Source organism: Erythranthe guttata, chromosome 11, assembly GCF_056151865.1.
Source record: "Erythranthe guttata isolate IM_541 chromosome 11, IM_541, whole genome shotgun sequence".
In the NCBI taxonomy this organism is placed as follows: domain Eukaryota; kingdom Viridiplantae; phylum Streptophyta; class Magnoliopsida; order Lamiales; family Phrymaceae; genus Erythranthe; species Erythranthe guttata.
In genome coordinates, this window is record NC_142543.1 from 695,101 (window position 1) to 713,768 (window position 18,668).

General features: G+C 36.7%; 4 protein-coding genes and 1 long non-coding RNA gene across 7 annotated transcripts; 4 read left to right on the plus strand and 1 right to left on the minus strand.

Annotated features, from left to right (window-relative positions):
* Positions 1-348: 348 nt before the first annotated feature.
* On the minus strand, positions 349-3,056 carry LOC105962432 (uncharacterized). 2 transcript variants are annotated; one of them, XR_001173207.2, is made up of 5 exons: positions 2,323-3,056; positions 1,627-1,695; positions 1,418-1,550; positions 761-826; positions 349-645 (listed from the first exon to the last, which is right to left on the minus strand). It is a non-coding gene; the product is annotated as an uncharacterized LOC105962432 (long non-coding RNA). The 2 variants fall into 2 exon arrangements; XR_016034329.1 differs by having other exon boundaries at positions 2,327-3,055.
* An 812-nt stretch (positions 3,057-3,868) lies between these two features.
* LOC105976509 (uncharacterized) lies at positions 3,869-5,297 on the plus strand. The gene is given in 4 exon segments (XM_088825738.1): positions 3,869-4,320; positions 4,497-4,726; positions 4,891-5,115; positions 5,118-5,297. Coding segments are annotated over 4 exon segments (843 nt in total). The 5' UTR covers positions 3,869-3,986; the 3' UTR covers positions 5,172-5,297.
* A 655-nt stretch (positions 5,298-5,952) lies between these two features.
* Positions 5,953-7,786, plus strand: LOC105976529 (uncharacterized). Its single transcript, XM_013001765.2, has 3 exons — positions 5,953-6,367; positions 6,758-6,987; positions 7,297-7,786. Exons 1-3 carry the CDS (start codon positions 6,022-6,024, stop codon positions 7,573-7,575), a joined length of 855 nt encoding a protein of 284 aa, XP_012857219.1. The 5' UTR covers positions 5,953-6,021; the 3' UTR covers positions 7,576-7,786.
* Positions 7,787-8,650: 864 nt separating this feature from the next.
* On the plus strand, positions 8,651-12,505 carry LOC105976717 (DNA/RNA helicase protein). The gene is made up of 4 exons (XM_013001979.2): positions 8,651-9,154; positions 9,640-10,841; positions 11,048-11,339; positions 11,461-12,505. The coding sequence occupies exons 1-4, from the start codon at positions 8,839-8,841 to the stop codon at positions 12,264-12,266; spliced, it is 2,616 nt and encodes an 871-aa protein (XP_012857433.1). The 5' UTR covers positions 8,651-8,838; the 3' UTR covers positions 12,267-12,505.
* Positions 12,506-13,878: 1,373 nt separating this feature from the next.
* On the plus strand, positions 13,879-16,707 carry LOC105976734 (putative mediator of RNA polymerase II transcription subunit 26b). 2 transcript variants are annotated; one of them, XM_013001994.2, is made up of 9 exons: positions 13,879-14,644; positions 14,736-14,804; positions 14,908-14,990; positions 15,260-15,315; positions 15,408-15,532; positions 15,651-15,678; positions 15,833-16,056; positions 16,151-16,241; positions 16,374-16,707. In XM_013001994.2, the coding sequence occupies exons 1-9, from the start codon at positions 14,144-14,146 to the stop codon at positions 16,484-16,486; spliced, it is 1,290 nt and encodes a 429-aa protein (XP_012857448.1). In that variant the 5' UTR covers positions 13,879-14,143; the 3' UTR covers positions 16,487-16,707. The 2 variants fall into 2 exon arrangements, with proteins under 2 accessions (XP_012857448.1, XP_088681865.1); XM_088825739.1 differs by having other exon boundaries at positions 13,932-14,644; positions 15,402-15,532.
* Positions 16,708-18,668: the final 1,961 nt, after the last annotated feature.

Sequence of the window (18,668 nt, forward strand, 5' to 3'; positions counted from 1 at the left end):
GTAATTATGAGCGACAAATTTTTTACTCGCTAATGTTAAAATTTATGGTCGCTATAATATTAATATGGTTGCTATAGGTATACATACAGTAACCACATATTTTTGGTTGATAAATGATATTCTTTTAACAACCGAGTACGTGGTTACAATAGATTTTATATGGTCACAAGCGTAACATATTTTAGTGACCACGTTGCGACCAATAAATTCGTTGCTCAATATAATAATTTAACTACAAGAATAGTTGGTTGCAATAAATTTTAATTTGTCACAAATATACCCCAATTGTTTGCATATAATAACCAAAAATAACAATTAATAATTCTTATTTGCAAAACAATCAAATAATGAACGAAAAACAATTGTTTATTGCTACTAATGACAAAAACCAAATAATAATTGTGAGGAAAAAAAATTGAATTGATAGCTGGTTACTACATATTAGCACATAACTAATTAATTGTTGACAAGTGAATTAAATCAGTGATCAATCTATATACAGTAGCAACCAAAGAAACCAAACACTGCCTCGCCGATTAAATTGAACTTAAAACCGCTGACAACATTCACATCTGGAACTTGATTGAAGTAATATCATTAGCTTCAACTGCCTCTGCCTCTCTACGGGTGCCTGAAATTGGGTGCCTGGAATTGGATGCCACAAAGAATCAGAAGATATACATGCAATTGTTTTCCAAATGTAGTGATCATATAACCAACAAAAGCAACAAGGAAAATCTTATGTAATGAATTGATTTACCTTATCAGTAGAGCCACCAACTAAACTTTAGCCTCAACTGCAAATTTGGCATTTATAAGTTATAACCTACATAAGAGATGAAAACAGGGATTCAAGTTTATGAGAAACCAAGTCCAATGAATTTATCATAAGGAAACATGAAACCAAGAGTTGACTCGTGTTTGTTTGACGAGTTCTCGAAACAAAGGTTTAAAACATTTGTTTCCAGAATTTCTTTGAAAAATCATAACAATTGGTACGATTATCCAAATTGGGAACGTAATATGCCAAATGAAAGCTAACAACTGCACCTACATGTTCACTGAAGACTCTCATCACAAATTATGATCCTAGCATATTCAAAACAGGCCCAAAAGATGATTACAGAAAACTGCCAGAATTTCGGATAAATTCTTTTCTGGTATAGTTTATTGTAAAATTCATAACTATTTGTAAAGTTATCCAAATTGGCCAAACAATTTACCAAATCAAAGCTGACAACTTCATCTAAAAGTTTACGAAAGAAATATATCCCAAATTATTATCCTAAGACGGTAATAAAACCCAACGGAGATGATTCATCAAAACTGCCCTTTTTTTGGCAGACTCACTGCCGTCAAATTCTCATCTCTAAAAGGCTATAAAACTTGCTCGAATTAGAAGCAATTTAACACTTACATATAATTATCACGGTCCTCGACGAGTTTTGTGAAGAGACTGATTCGAAAATCTCACTCCAAACCCTTCGATTTCGACTCCAAAAACAGGTGCGGCAGAAGGTTTACTATTTCTCATAATTTCGCCAACATAGCTGTCGGGTTAAATTTGGTTATATAACTTGAAGAAATAACTAACAAAGTCTTTCTCAAATAACAAAGTCTTCTCACCTCGAGTTAGCACCAAAAGCAACATCATAGACCAAAATTTTCTTAGGTACACAACCACGAATGACACACCTGAAATAAGAATCCATTAGTTTCTTAAACTTCACCTTCGATCACATTACTTTAAACTTGTTGCTCAATGTGCATAAGACAAATTTCAAATAACTAATGACTCAAATAACTAATGACACATATAGATGCTAACTATGGACAGTAAACTAGAAGCCAACGATATTTGTTGTCACATTTTCTTCCAAAAATCGTAGCAGGCCGTACGCTTATCCAAATTGGGAAAACAATATACCAAATAAAAGTTCACAACTTTATCTACAATTGTGATGAAGATACCAACCCCTAATTACTAAGATAACACAACAATAACAGCCCATAAAGTTGAATACATGAAACTGCCAAAATTGTTTTGGACAAACTTGTTTGCTGTCACAGTTTATTTGAATAATCATAACAATTTGTAGAGTTATCCAAATCGACCAAATAATATACCAAATCAAACCTCACAACTCAATATACAAAACACCAGAAGACACATAGCCTAAATTATTATTCCAACATAACAAAAACAGCTCCGCATGATGATTAGGAAAAACTGCCCTGTTTTTTGACAGATTCGTTGTCGTCTGATTCCGACCCCTAAAAGGCTATAACACGTGCTCAAATCGGAAATAATTAAACACTTACTCACAGTTTTCGAGGTCCTCTACGAGTTTCGAGATGGAATGATTCCCAAATTCACACTCCAAACCCTTCGATTTTGGCTCCGAAAACAGATGCCGTAGCAGATTTTATTTCCCTTTCCGGTGAGCATGCTGAATTTCACACCAAATTTCGGCGACCACCGTCGAATAAAACTGCCTAGCACCACCATTAATGGGAAGCTAACTTCTCGAGGTTTGTAACAGTACCTTCTATCATCAATACTCCACCGTTAACACCTCCGTTCATTTAATTCTTTGAAGAGCCAAAAGTTGAACACCAGATAACGGCCACCATCGGCGACCTCTGCTGGAAATCACCAACACCGGTGTACATTTGAACCCACAATTATTCCAAAGGTGGGTCCTGATCGACGAGATTCATTCTCGAAGGTCTCCAAACTATTATTTTTCCTTAAAACCCAAATCTGAAATTATCTTTTCAAATCCCCAATTCTTTTCCTGTAATCAAATCTTCCGAATCTCCTGAATGAATTCGAGAATTCTCGAACAGGGGTAGGAACTAGGGCTTGGAGAAATTGGGTGAAATAGGCGAATATTTTTGGGGAAAACAAAAGAGGTAAGATAAGAGGGATTTTGGTGCAAACATAATGAAGAAATTAAGAGAATTTTTTCTTGATTTTCTGTAATATTATGCGAGAATGGGTAGAGGGAGAAAGAGAGCGTAAGGAGAGAATGAACGGAGTAATATTCTGTGATGAAGAAACGAAAGAATTATAAATGGCTGTATTTTTTTTATTATTTGCATTTTCGCCCCCATCTTTATTTTATTTTCTTTTCTTTCATTGATTTGTTTAAAAACTAAACTAGTGACCAAATCCATTTGATTTCCGTAAGTAGTTTCATAGTAACCAAATTCAAGTAGTTGCTAGCAACCCAATTAAATGGTTGTTAATAATTAAATTAAAGACTCGTAGCAACCGTAAAAAAAATTGATGTTAACTTGGTCACTATTGACACTAAGTTATAGTGACCATAAAAATTGTCGCTACAAACTTTAACTTTAGTTGCTACAAGATGTCCAACTATTAGTGACCACATATAGCTACCAAATGCTCGCTGGTCGCAAAAAGATTTAACCCTTCCCACTTTTGCTACAAAATTACTTTTGGTCACTAAATGTGAACATTCAGTGACCATTTATTTATGGTCGCTAAGAATTTGGTCGCTGAAACTAGTTTTTCTTGTAGTGATAAAGCCCATTAATTAGATTTTGAGGAGAGCCTAAATTTAATTAATTTCTCACTATAACCCAATTTTATTAAAGTGGTATTAAATATTAATTGTATTAGATAAATTTCGCTCCAATATATGCACAATAAGTATTATTTGACCTAATAATACGTACATGCATGCAGTTTGTGTACGTTGCAACACGTGAGCTTTAAGTTATAGAATGTTCAGCTTAATTATCATAACTGACTTTAACTAACCTTCATAGTTAGTTAATAAATTAATTAATGCCGTTATTTCCGCTGTAATTAACGCTAATATAATGTACGAAGCTTCGCAACAAGAGAGAGAGAGAGAGAGAGAGAGAGAGAGAGAGAGAGAGAGAGAGAGAGAGAGAGAGAGAGAGAGAGAGAGATTAAAGCAAAGGACAACTCATCCTAGTACGTAAACGAAACGATGATACTCGAGCCATGGAGTAGGTTGGAGGGCAAAACCGTCATGGTCACCGGAGCATCTTCCGGTCTAGGTTTCGAATTCTGCCTCGACTTGGCTAAGGCGGGTTGCAGAATTGTGGCTGCGGCACGTAGAATCGAGAAACTCGAATCACTTTGTCAGCAAATCAATAACAACAAAATGGAATATTCCGATGCCATTAACGGTGGGGCCCGCCGAGCTATTGCGGTGGAGCTTGATGTCACGGCTGATCCCACGGCCATCGAAGAATGTGTTCGAAAAGCTTGGGATGCGTTTGGGCATATTGATGCTTTGATTAATAATGCTGGTTTTAGAGGTAAAGTAGAGTTATATATATATATATATATATATATATATATATATATATATATATATATATATATATATATATATATATATATATATATATATATATATATATATATATATATTGGATATTTTTTTTTAAATTTTGTTATGTGCATTTAATTTGTGTGAAATAACTATCTATAGGTTCGGTAAAGTCTTCGCTGAATCTGCCGTCGGAGGAATGGAATCAAGTGGTGAAAACAAACTTGACCGGATCTTGGCTTGTCGCCAAATTCGTCGGCAAACGGATGCGCGCCGCCGCCCGTGGCGGCTCAATCATCAACATCTCATCAATTTCCGGCCTAAATCGAATTCAGGTCCCCGGAGCCATCGCATACAGTTCCTCGAAAGCTGGCCTCCACCTCATGACCAAGGTTATGATAGTAAATATGATAAGACCTAATTTTTATTTATAAAATTAAAAAAAAAATCATTTATTTAGTACTGTTTAAAATTCTTGTATGTCGGATACATGAAGTTATTTTCTTTAGTTTAATGGTGGAGTAACAAACAAACAAACAAACAAACAAACAAACAGGTAATGGCATTGGAATTGGGAGAGTACGAGATTAGGGTGAACGCCATCGCTCCGGGAATTTTTAAATCGGAGATAACCGGAGTTTTGTTGGAAAAGAAATGGCTGAAAAACGTGACGGAGAGAACCGTGCCACTTAGAGCATTAGGTACAACCGATCCGGCACTGACATCTCTCATCAGATACTTAGTTCACGATTCTTCAAACTATGTTTCGGGCAACATCTTCATATCGTCGATTCCGGCTATACTCTCCCAGCTTTCCCCATTTTTTCTTCTCTCTAACTCTATGTGTGTTATGATAGAGAGCTTTTGTCCCTTTCTAAGTGTGTGTGTTTGTGTGCGTGTGTGTGTGTGTTTTGGCAAATTATTGGATCGAATAAGGACCGTCGGTTTCGGGTTTATCATATCCTACACTCGGTGAATTTAATCGGGTAATATTCAATTATACGTTTGTATATGTTCGGTGCATATTTTACACGTGTGAATAAATTTATGGTGATATACCACGCATCCGATGAAGTTTATTAGATCTAGCATCTAAAAGACGGTCGATTTGTATGTATTGTACTACATTTTTCTATTTAAGTTTTAACAATTAGAGCCGAACATGCAACATCCGATCGATTATCACTTTGGTTATTGAATGAGACAGAAAGTTTTAGTAAATTACACCAATTTTTATTGATAAACGAGAGAAATTTGATGAACGGAGGCAAGATGGTCATTTTTCAGACGACAATCGACTTTGAATTCGAAGCAAATTTATTTAAAATAAAGTGAATGATCAATGAATGCCATCTTTATTCGTGAATCAGAGTAGGTTCACCACGCATGTATGACAAACTCGACCTAATGACTTTTGATAAGGATCTCGAACTCGGGTCAATTAGCACAAATTCACTTGCTACAATGTTACGACATTCGTTACATTTATACATATGAGGTAATCTGACTAAACCATGACTTAATTTCTTATTCTCAAGTCATAATTTAATACTTTTTTAGTAATTTGGTATGAGCAATTATTTCATTTTGGCAAGGGCATTTCCGTCACACGCCAACTATTTTAAACAATTCAAAACTGTACAAACATTATTCTTAGAGAGAGAGAGAGGAGAGTGAGAGAGAGAAAATGGAGGGGAGAAGCCAGGTGGCGAGCGAATTGGAGCCGTGGCGCCGGCTGGAAAACAAGGTGGTGCTAGTGACCGGCGCATCGTCCGGCTTCGGTCGCGAGTTCTGTCTGGACTTGGCTAAAGCCGGCTGCAGAGTCGTAGCCGCGGCTCGGAGGACGGACCGGCTGCAGTCACTGTGCGACGAGATAAACGGCGCCGGGATCGGCTCGCCAGAACACCAACCGAGAGCCGCGGCTGTGGAGCTCGACGTCAGCGCAAGCGGGCCCACCATTGAAGCTTCCGTTCAGAAAGCCTGGGCTGCGTTTGGACGAATCGACGCTTTGATCAATAATGCTGGTATTAGAGGTCAGAATTAAACATGAACAAATCAAAAACAAAATTCAACGAAGATTAATTTGTTTTATGTTTTTTTTATTAATCCTTGTTCAGATCAATTAAATTAAAATGCAATTAACTTGATTGAATAGCTAGTGCCGTGTTTGGTTGTACAGATCTCCACGGATTTGAATAATTCCCATCAGAAATTTTGACTAATCTTTGACTAATTGGAGGATTATTTATTTGGTTTTTATAGGATTATTTAATCTTAGCCCAATCTTATTTCAGAAACCAAACGAGGTCATAAGTTTATATGATTCTAAATATCTAATAAATAAGACATATAAATTAGCTTGTGTTTGCTTATTCGATCACTCGATCTTGTACGATTTCACAAAAAATGTATTGTAATCGTAGGTAAGATCCACACTCCACTTGATTTGACGGAGGAGGAATGGGACATTACGATGAGAACAAACCTAACCGGAACATGGCTCGTCTCGAAATACGTATGCACGCGTATGCGTGATGCTAAGATAAGCGGGTCCCTCGTTAGCATCTCTTCCATTGCCGGTCTCGAACGTGGTCAACTACCCGGTGGCCTCGCTTATGCTTGCTCGAAAACCGCCATCAACACAATGACTAAGGTATTTATTTTTTTTCTCGATTTTTTCGACATGTGATTTGAATTGACCTCGGGGGCCATGGCCCCCACCATATTTCAAGAATCTGTTATTTTTACGTAGAGATTTGTTATGTTTTGAATAGTGAAGTACGATTTGTTGTTATAAGAATAAAAGTGATAAGAAATAAAGAAGAAGGATGGTTTTAATGAGCTTTCTTTCAAATTTCAAATGATTTAGAGAGATTTTTCGTCTCGTCTATGAGTTATAAGACGAGAAATAGAATAGACAGGTTCATTACATTGTCTTGCTTTTGATTTGTGTCTCGATTAGGTAATGGCATTGGAATTGGGGATTTATGGAATAAGAGTGAACTCGATATCGCCGGGGCTTTTCAAATCGGAGATAACACAAGGGCTAGTGGAGAAGCATTGGCTAAAAAACGTGGAAAGAAGAACGGTTCCTCTGAGAAGTTACGGTACGTTGGATCCAGCGCTGACATCACTCTTGCGATACTTGATCCATGATTCTTCCAAGCAGGTCACGGGGAATCTTTTCATTGTCGATGCGGGGACCACGTTACCTGGTGTTCCCATTTTCTCCTCCCTTTAGAATGTTTGTTCTGTTGAAGGAGGATGAGAATGGGGAGGAAGGCTGTGTTTGGCTCATTTTAGAAAAAATCTTTTCACTCTATACCTAAAAATAAGTTTGTGTTTGTTTAAATTTCCAAATTGAGAATCACAATTCTTTTGTGGGGAATAAGGCCCCCTAAACCGGGCCAAACAGAGCCCAAAATTGAATGAAATTTTGTATAATTTTGTCCCGGTATTCTCTGAAGTGGTTAAATACATTTTGCACCCCTAAACTATAATACTCGTAAAACTTACCCCTCAATCACCATTTAACATGTATCTTAAATTTTAGTAAAACTCTTAAATTTTCTCCTCTTTTATTAAATCGAATTATTGAAATTAATTCAGTTAATTTATTAAAAAAAATAGGGCAAATTACTGTCAGACCCTGATGTAAGGTCAAATTACGAAAAAATTCTTCTTATTTGGATAATTATAATTACTCGCTCAACTATGTATTATGTTACGAAAGAATTCTCATTTAGTAGGTAAATTTAGACACCGTAAGGATCGACCCGTAAGACAATACATAGTTGAACGGAATAATCATAAATACCCAAACATAAGAGATTTTTTTCGTAATTTAACCTTGCGTAATTTGCCTTTAAAAATATTAATTGAAAGTTCAAAGATTGTCCCACCCAGTTTTATGCTGTGGAAAAAAATGTTTATTGGGTGGAAAATTCATATAAGAAAATAAAAATATTAAATTAAATTTAAATCCTCCATCAAATTGAAATATAGAGAAATTAATACAATTGAAACTTGTTTCAAAAAAAAAAAATACAATTGAAACCATTAAAATTCTATTAATTTAGTAAATTATATATGAATTTTTTAATTCTTGAATATGTATTTTCTTAGCAAATTATTAATTTAACACGTTCTCTTTAAATTGGAAATGGAAAAAAAAATTATTTACGGGGCTATTAATTTATCGATGTTCTACTGTATCATAATATTCACCTACTAAATATAATATTTTAATGAATGAATTAATTAATTACTTAATTTGATAAAACCCACAGTGGTGACGTGTGTCATCCCCAGTCCCTTTCTAGACCCGCCTTATTCCCTTTTTTCAAAACCTTATTTTCTCCAAAAACTAACCGTTCGGATTGGAGAAGAGAAAAATCAAAATCAAAACCCTACAAAAATCCCCTCTTCAAAACCCTCTCCAAAAATCAAAATTAAACCTCGAAATCGAAATCAGGATCGAAAACCAGCTGCCCGCAGAAAACAAATGGTGGAAATTGAATCGGAATCTGAAGATCAGCAGGACCCAGTGGAGGCGTTCATGAGCTTGGACCGGTGGCCGTCGTCTCCGGTTGAAACATTTCTCGTCGGCTTTGTGATTGTCAATGTGGTGGGGCTCCGCCACTACGAAGGAATCATCAGCGGCCGGGAAATCGTGGGGTTGGTCCGGGAGGAGTTGAACCCATACGACGAGAACGCTATCAAAGTTCTGAACATGAGGTCGGTTCAGGTGGGCCACGTCGAGCGCTCCGCCGCCTCTGTGTTGTCCCCTCTGATCGACGGTGGTTTGATTACCGTTGAAGGTGCTTTGTTTTTACTTTTCATTTGATTTTGTGTGGGTTTATTTTGATTGTTTAATTTTTTTTTCCTTTTTAGGAAATTAATTTTTGCGATTGCACTTTTTCTGAGTGTCTGTGAGCTTCGATTACTGGTGAATTTGGAATGGAATTAGGATTTAATGGATGAGGTTCACTGATTGTTTGTTCCAATTCTTCTTAATTCGATCATTTTATGTTTATTTAAGGGCATGTGGTAAAATTGTTATTTCGGTGCCATATTCACGATGGATTTGGAGTGGGTTGGTTTGCATTATGTGTGTGAAGATTGATGGGGTGAATAGAAAATCACACCTTTTGGTCTCGTAACTTTTTTACCCTGAAGTGACTGTACTCTTGCTATATGTTGGTATCTGAACTTGAGCTATCACTTATCGTTGAGCTTAAAGGTTCGTTTTCTCCTTCTCTATTCAGTTCTTGTTTGACTTTAACATGTGTCGAGTGTGTGACAGGTATTGTCCCAAAACCACCAGGCAAGGGAAGTAGATTCAAGATGCCCTGTCAAGTTCACATTTTTGCTAGGATAGAGGAATTTGAGAGAGTAAAGTTGGCCATTGCGGGAGGCGGGCTGCAGTTAATTGCGGATAATAATGCTTCTTTCACATTATCAGAGGCAATGGCTGTAAAAGAGACAAAAAGTACTCTTGGGGAGAAGAGTGTCGATGAGATATTCAAACTGTTGGACATGAAAGTTGGTAAGCAAGGGGTATCGGAGGCGTTGGACCCACCAAAAGACATGATAAAATCAGAGCTTTTTTCTCATCAGAAGGAAGGACTGGGATGGTTAGTTAGTAGGGAAAATTCATGCGATCTGCCTCCTTTTTGGGAAGAAAAAAACGGGGTGTATGTCAATGAGTTGACCAATTTCCAGACTGATACAAGACCCGATCCTTTGCAAGGTGGCATTTTTGCAGATGACATGGGCTTGGGCAAAACTCTTACATTGCTCTCATTGATTGCTCTTGATAAATGGGCTCATCTCGGACAATCATCCGGGAATATTAATGGTGAAGATGAGGAGGAATTGGGTGAAGAGGAATATAATCCAATTCTTGATAAAAAATCAAAGAGGGGAAGAGGGAGCAGAAAGGCTGATAATTCAAGAAAAAAGAGAAAAACCGAGGATCTTAATGCTAAGGAAATGGGAAAAAGGCCCGCCTTGGGTGAATCCTCTGTTTTGGAGCCAAAGACAACACTAATTGTTTGTCCCCCTTCTGTCTTTTCGTCATGGATAACACAGTTAGAAGAACACACAAGACAAGGCACTTTTAAGGTGTACATGTACTATGGTGAACGGACTAAAGATGCGACAGAGCTTGGGAAGCACGATATTGTACTGACAACATACAGTACACTAGCTAGTGAAGAATCTTGTGAAGGATCTCCCATTAAGAAGATTGAGTGGAGACGAGTTATATTGGATGAGGCCCACGTGATTAAGAATGTAAACACTCAACAAAGTCGAGCGGTCACTAATCTGAAAGCTAAGCGTAGATGGGCTGTTACAGGGACACCCGTGCAAAATAACTCTTTTGATTTGTTTTCCTTGGTGGCTTTTCTCAAGTTTGAACCCCTTTCAATGAAAAGCCTTTGGAATAGTCTGATACAACGCCCACTTACTCAAGGAGATGAGAACGGTATCTCTCGGCTGCAGGTCAGTTCACATGAAACCATCTTTAGTATTTGAGATCGACACTTTCTTATTCGTACTTTTGTTTAATGTTTTCCTTTTCCCAAAATGTTATGCTGTACAAGTTCGAGAACAGAAAAAAGAAGAAGATCAAGACTTAATCTCTCTAATCTGCCCTTTAGATATGTATCTATGATATCACAATATATTCCTATGCGTTGGGCTTTCAGGTTCTTATGGCAACTATATCTTTGAGGAGAACAAAAGATAAAGCCATGGTTGGTCTGCCAACTAAAATCATCGAGACCTTTCTCGTGAACCTCCACGAAGAAGAGCGCAAGGTTTATGATCAGATGGAAGATGAGGCCGGCAAAATTGTTAAAAACTACATTTCCGATGAAAGTGTTGTCAAAAACTATTCTAATGTTCTTAGTATACTTTTAAGGCTTCGTCAAATTTGCAGTGATTTGTCCCTCTGCCCAGCAGATCTCAGAGCTCTACTTCCTTCAAGCCAAATCGAAGGTACCCTCTCAGATTTGATTACATTATACTCTGTGTCATTGTATTTTAGTTTGTTTACTTATTTATGTTGATTTTTTATTTTTTTACGTGTGATTGATTGATACTGATGGAATCTATGCAGATGTGGCGAACAACCCAACATTGCTGCAGAAATTGCTTTTAGTGTTACAAGATGGAGAAGATTTCGACTGTCCAATCTGCATATCTCCACCCACAGACATCATAATCACATGCTGTGCTCACATTTTCTGCGAATCCTGCATCCTTAAAACAATCAAACGAACAAAACCCTGTTGTCCAATGTGCCGCCACCCACTTTCCGAATCCGACCTCTTCAAAGCCCCTCCAGAATCTTGTCACTCATCTACTACCGAAAAGGGTTCTTCGTCAAGATTATCATCCAAAGTTACCGCACTCTTAAAACTCCTCTCTGCAGCAAGAGAAGCAAGGCCATCTTCTAAATCAGTCATCTTCTCTCAATTCCGAAAAATGCTTCTTTTACTCGAAGAGCCATTGAAAGAAGCTGGTTTTAACGTGATTCGCCTAGACGGTTCGATGAACGCTAAAAAGAGAGCACAAGTGATTAAAGACTTTGGAGTGCCAGCTCCAGTGGGGCCCACGATCTTGCTTGCGAGTTTAAAAGCTTCAAATGCGGGAATAAATCTTACAGCTGCTTCGACGGTTTATTTAATGGAACCGTGGTGGAATCCTGGGGTTGAAGAACAGGCTATGGACAGAGTTCATAGGATCGGTCAAAAAGACGATGTAAAGATTGTGAGGTTGATTGCGAAAGATACTATAGAGGAAAGAATATTGCAATTGCAGGAAAAGAAGAGAGTGTTGGCGAAGAAAGCTTTCGGGAAACGGGGGCAAAAGGAACAGAGGGAGATTAATAGAGAAGATCTCAGTGCCTTGATGAACTTGTGAGTCTTGATTTTTGATAACTTAACATTTTGGACAAGAGTTTGTCTTGTTTTTTGAAGTGGTATCTGATAATTGCAAAATACCAAAAAGAACCCTAATGTTTTTTGAGTTATTTTTTGGGTTGTGAAGTTGTATGCTTTGATGTATACTGATGGAATGTGACTGTTCCATTGGTGTATTAGCATTTTTTGCCTGTGAACAATATGAAACGGTGTCGTTTAATACAGACCACAGTTAAATTACATTTGTTGGTTTATGGAATTTTTTGGTTCCAAATTATTTTACACTCTGAGATTTTTTTTTTTTTTATTATATATAATTGTATTTTGGTTCATCACACCACCTTGGCCAACCGTACATAAACCCTTTCGCCGAACCCGGCCCGAACCCGACCCACGTATTAGGTCAATTAGCTTCTAATATATCTCTAATACACCTCAAGAGCAAACGTGAATCCTTTTAATGAGTCGAGACATGGTAACAATGCGATTCCAGTCGCAATAACAAAACTCGTGTTTTGACGACTTGAGCACTGCTTTTGTCCAATCCAGCGAAGTCGACCGAAACAGAACATCCATATTACGTTAATCGGAATTTTTCGTTATGCCTTCCGCCAGAAATTGGATACCGTAGACAACCCTATATTCCACTTATAAACATATAAACATCTCATAAAATAGTTTTGGATAAATAACACTTAACCCCCCCTGTGGTTTGAGTTTTTTTGCACACATGACCCTCTTGTACTATCAATACAAGTACATAACTCCTATGTTATTCCACTCTGGTTTGAGTTTTTTTGCACACATGACCCTCTTGTACTATCAATACAAGTACATAACTCCTATGTTATTCCACTCGGTAAATAATCATGTTCATTAGAGGAAGATATAATTTTTATTAGTCATAACTAGGGGTGTAAACGAGCCGAGCCGACTCGTGAGCTCGAAGAGCCGGCTCGTAAAAAGCTCGAACTCGGACTCGAGATTTTCGAGCTCGAGCTCGCGAGCTCGAGCTTTCTGATGAGCCGAGCTCGAGCCGGTTTTTAGTTGTTCATGAGCTCGCGAGCCGGCTCGCGAGCCGGATTTATTATTATTTTTTTTATTTTTTATATGTTATTTTTATTTAAATAATGTATAATAATGTAAAATATTATAGAAATAAATACAAATATTAAAAATATATATAATTACAATTTAGTTTTTATTTTTTATTTTTTTAAATAATTTTTAATAATAAAATAATAATTAAAAAAATATTAAAAAAAAAAAAAAAAAGACAATGGGCTCGAGCTCGAGCTCGACAAAATAAACTCGAGCTCGAGCTCGAGCCAGCCAAAAGAGGCGAGCTCGGCTCGTTTACACCCCTAGTCATAACTATATTGTGCTTAAATTAAAGGGATCATAAGTCATAACTATATTGAAAATACAAGGGTTACATCCACAAAGTTCAAACCGCCAGGTAATTGCTATTTTACCCAATAGTTTGTTTTCAAATATATACAATGAAAATATTATTATACAAAATAAAATCATAAATAATAAACCTAAAAATAAAATGAAGAAAAATAAATATTATATATCTTTAACCCCACGGAAACCCGGAAAAAAGGGTTAAAACAAAATCCTACAACGAATCATTGTATCGTATTCTAGAGAGAGAAAGAATTTAGAGAGAGAGAGAGAGAGAGAGAGAATATATATAGTCAGTCGCTTTTTCTTTTTCTCTCGTCCGAATTTCCCTCAATTAGCCGCACACAAACCTTTTCCTCTGGATTTTCCCCCTTTGATTTTCCAACAAGCATACTCCAAAAGTTCAAAACCCTTTCTCCGATTAGGCAAAAAAATTCTAGCTTGATTCCTCTTCTTCCCCTATTCGCCATGGCGGCCAACACCCCGGCGGCTCTTCTCGATAAGTGGAGGGATTATTTCAGGGGGGCGAATTCCGATATATTCAGTATAATCGAGCACGCGATCATTGTCGCCGCTTCCGATTTCCCCTACGATTTCAAGTTGAATCGGGACCGAATCGCCGAGATGCTCTTCACTTGCAAATCCACCAAGTGCTTCGGCTGCGACAGAATCGAATTGTCGGTGCCGCCGTGCGCCGCCGTCGGTTCAACCAAAAGCGGCGGCGGCGGCGATTGCGATGATAATCAGCTCAAAAGTGGGACAACGGAGAGCAAAGTGAACGGCGCTGGGAATTACGACGAAGACGATGATTATCACAGAGAGGTTATGGTAATGAATGTGAATCAGATTAGCGACAACAGTTATGGAGACGACGACGTCGTTTTACTGACGGATTTGATCGATGAGGAGAATCAGTTATTCGAAGAAGTTGTAAGGATCAAAGAAATTATTGAGAGAAGTGAACAAGAGGCATGTTTTATCATTCATTCATTGCTGTTTGGTTCTTAGTATTGAAATTATTGATAGATTAATTCAATATGTTCTGTTCTTTTATCGACAGTCTGATGAAGCGTTGTTCGATTCACTAAGGAGACTTCAGTTGATGCGTTTGTCGGTCGAGATTTTGAAGGTGATTAGTGGTGTTTAATTTGTCTTAGAAGCTAATTAATTGTTAGCTATTTGATCTACATTTTGTGATTATTCGGAACTGATGGTTTTGTTATCGAATTCAGGTAACGGGGATTGGAAAAACCGTTAACAGTCTACGGAAGCATAAATCGCTGGAAATTCGGAATCTTGTTAAGACATTGGTCAAGTACGTTTCTCGTTTCGAAATTCTAAAAAAAGTATATGTTGTTTGATAATGAAGTTAATTTGACTTGGTATAATGTATATTCTCTTAGATTTCTCGAGAAATATTAGCCTAAAAAGAACGGCTTTGATAGCACGAATCTTGATCTTAATCTGTTCGAGTAATTTCATTCGTTGCTTTATTCTCGTGTAGTGAATAATCTTTAAATTAAGTTATTTTAATTTTAATATTTTTGTTGGTGCCGTAATCTGATCCTTTGCTCGGAAATGTAGGGATTGGAAAAGCATGGTTGATGATGCGTGGGCTGATGCTAAAGCAGCCACATCGGGTATTTTTTTATGACTCGAAGTTTTGTTTTTATAGCAACGTAAAATTTGCTAAAATTGACATTAACGAATTAATCGTATTTGGAAGGTGCAGATGTTACAACAGAATGTGGGAAAACATCGGCCGTTCAACAAGAGGAAGAAGAAGCAGGGCTTCCATCTCCCCCGTTGGATGAAGGAGCTTTCTTTGCTACTCCCACTTCAATGGAGTTTTCTAAGGTGTTATTATATTCTCTTTCTCGTTTATAAAAAAGTTGAGCAACTTTGGAATCTTTTTTCTTAATGGGCTGACGTAAATTTCCTTTTTCTTATTGTTCCTCGATCGTGATCCACAAAGTTCTTTGATGGCATTGATGATAATGGAAGTGAGATTCTTGATCTTGATCCTTGACTATTCCTTGAACTTTATACTCTGTTTTTTCGCTTCGACTTTTTGCCATTCGGTTCTTTATTCGAATTCCCCACTAAGAAGAAAAGCGAAAAGAAGGTTTATGATTTATGGTTGGAATATTGTTTCAGATCCGCAAAACAGTGGGGAATTCGACAAGAACCGAGAAAATGGCAGAGAGCGAAGCATCGAAGAATCTGTATTGAACAAACAAGTTCGCCCCGTTAAACCGAGTGGGCCCCACAATGGAGAATCTGGTCCAGGTAGACCAAAAGTAGCTTTGCAATCGAAGGTACAGCAAAAATCCGATGGAGACGCAGTGCAGAAGAAACCGGTTCCTAATCATCAGCAGGCGGTGAGTATTGACTATTGAATACAAAAATATCGGTATTTTGTAGTTGCTACTTCGATTATTAATCTTACGGCTATAAAAAAATTTCTTGTTTTAGAAATTAAATTTTAGCAATGAGGATTCGGTTCAGACGAAATTAGAGGGTGCCAAGAGGAAACTACAGGAGCGATACATGGAAATTGCGAACGGTTAGTTTGCCTTATCTTTGAAATTTAGCAAAATTTCGCCAAAAAAAATAAATTAAAATCAATGATAGTTTATTAAGTGTGACGATTATGGCGTTAAATTTGATTCGAGTTATAATATTTCCGAAACAACAGCCAAGAAGCAGAGAACAATACAAGTAGTGGAGTTGAACGATCTCCCGAAGCAGAATCTTCAGAAGAAGAACCAACATACGAGGCCTCGCAACAATAGATTACGTAATTGCTGAATGTAGTTCCAAATAATTGTCGAGTTTGACTATATTTCGGATTAATTTAGTCACGGGAATTGATAATTCCGGTCGATTGATCGATTTTCTTTGGCGGTATTGTTTAATTCAGAACAGATGTAGCAATTTATTAGTTGATAATTAACTTAATTGTAACTTATAACATAGACATTTATGTAATTACTCAATAGTGATTAATAAGTTTAATGAAATTGAGTGAAGAAGTATTCCAATATTTTATAGACAAAACTCGTCATACATGATTTATTCGATATTTACCGTTGATTTACACACACCAACGTGGGTGTGTGTATATGAATAATCGATATATCTGGTGTATTTCACCCGATGTAGCATAATATAAACCAATTATGAATATATTTTTTTTGGATTTGTTCAAAGGTCTGCAAAGTTTTGACCCCACATTTGGCTGAATTATTTGTGAAGAATTAGTATTGAATGTTGATGCATGAACAAAAGGGTACTAAAAAAAGGTAGCTTTTACTCTACTATTCAACTGTATTTCTTTATTGCCATACTTTTTTTCTTTTTTCTTTCTTATTTTATTTTGTCGTTTCTAAAAAAACTTCAACTTAATTGTAACTAAAAGCTGGCAATAGGACATCATTTTAATGATTATAAAAGTGAGGATGATTAAAAGAAAATAACAATGTGCATTCTCTTGAAGATGAAATATTAGAATCTAGTCCGAAAATATAAAATTAGGTGGACGGTAGACCAGACAAAATAAGGTGGACCATATTATCTTTTATTTTATTTTATCTCCTAAAACATTAAAAAATAAAGTCTTAATTACAACCATATCCCTGAGGTAAAGTCTATTTACAAAAAAGACCCATCATTTTTTAGAAATAACATACACCTTTCCAGTTTGTAAATTTCTTGCACCGATCCTTTAGAAAAGATTGTTAATGCAAAAATCTACAAATTATGAAGGATGGATGAAATTATAAAAAAATAAAAGGATTTTTTAGTAAATAGAATTTGAGGCTTGGAAATATATAATGTTAGGTAATGATTTTTGTGCAAGTGTTTTTGTATTGTCTTATCTTATTTGTTGTCAAATCTCCACTTTGATATTGTAAATGGATAAGGGTTGGGTACCATGTTTATCCTTATTCTCTTCAACTAAAACAAGTAACAACTCTCCCTTCCAATCTCCTATGTTACATAATTTTGATTTCATGTAATTATGTATTTCACACTTTATTGTATTGCAATAAACTACACAATAGAATTGTGGTGGTCTTAAGAATAGACTGTTTAGACTGAAAATAGACACCTTAGATGGAGAATTTGTTTTAGATGAACGTAACTTTTTTTCAGTAATATTTGAGCGGAAATTAGGCAGTCGACGGCATGGAACTAATGAGGAGAGGCGAAAGAATGGATAAAATGCCATAATATTTTTAGTGAATGTGGTTCTAAGGACGGATAAGTCGGAGAATAATAATGTATTTTCAGTTTAAAATAATTATTTTCTAATCAAACTCTATAACTAAGTTGTCCGAGAATTTTTAAACAAAATGCGAAAATATGAATACCCTGATTTTAAAGGATATTAGTGGTGAGGAGTATTTAGCAAATTGCCCCTAAATGAAGAAAAGGTAAGAGTAACAAATCCATGAGTACTACTTGCACCAAAAGGCGAAATCCCTCGCCCCCAGGGCCCCCATCCCTTGGCCCGACAAGGATTGATGGAGGAATGTAAATCATGGTAACTCAACGGCCCGTTAAGGTAGCGGACCCGGACCTGGTGCCCACAAGGAACCAACTCATTGAAGTTGAAATTCCCACACTGCGGCTGCCAGGATTCGATCCTAGGACCTTGCACCAACTTACCACCTCCGGAACCAGTTGAGCTACACCCATGCGGGCTCCATGAGTACTACTACCATAGTGGTTCCAAGTTTGCTGTCTTCCATCATCAATAATGGATTCATTTGCTTTTTGTGTGCTGCACTGATTTCTTAATACTATGGTCTTTTTTTTTATGATTATAACATTGATTATATTATATTACAAAGTAAACTAAAATGAATGCCTACATATTTTTTACCACATAGAATCTTTACACGACACCTTTTGACTTTAACAAATCTACATTATCACATATACTTTGACTTTTGTATTTGTGTGACCCTACAAATAATCACATGTT

Coding starts and splice junctions, on each gene's coding strand:
- LOC105976529 (XM_013001765.2), top strand. CDS start 6,022: ATGGAGGGGAGAAGCCAGGTGGCGAGCGAATTGGAGCCGTGGCGCCGG. Junction 6,368..6,757: donor CAATAATGCTGGTATTAGAG/GTCAGAATTAAA, acceptor TTGTAATCGTAG/GTAAGATCCACACTCCACTT. Junction 6,988..7,296: donor CCATCAACACAATGACTAAG/GTATTTATTTTT, acceptor TGTCTCGATTAG/GTAATGGCATTGGAATTGGG.
- LOC105976717 (XM_013001979.2), top strand. CDS start 8,839: ATGGTGGAAATTGAATCGGAATCTGAAGATCAGCAGGACCCAGTGGAG. Junction 9,155..9,639: donor TGGTTTGATTACCGTTGAAG/GTGCTTTGTTTT, acceptor AGTGTGTGACAG/GTATTGTCCCAAAACCACCA. Junction 11,340..11,460: donor TCCTTCAAGCCAAATCGAAG/GTACCCTCTCAG, acceptor GAATCTATGCAG/ATGTGGCGAACAACCCAACA.
- LOC105976734 (XM_088825739.1), top strand. CDS start 14,144: ATGGCGGCCAACACCCCGGCGGCTCTTCTCGATAAGTGGAGGGATTAT. Junction 14,805..14,907: donor TGTCGGTCGAGATTTTGAAG/GTGATTAGTGGT, acceptor TATCGAATTCAG/GTAACGGGGATTGGAAAAAC. Junction 16,057..16,150: donor TTCCTAATCATCAGCAGGCG/GTGAGTATTGAC, acceptor TTCTTGTTTTAG/AAATTAAATTTTAGCAATGA.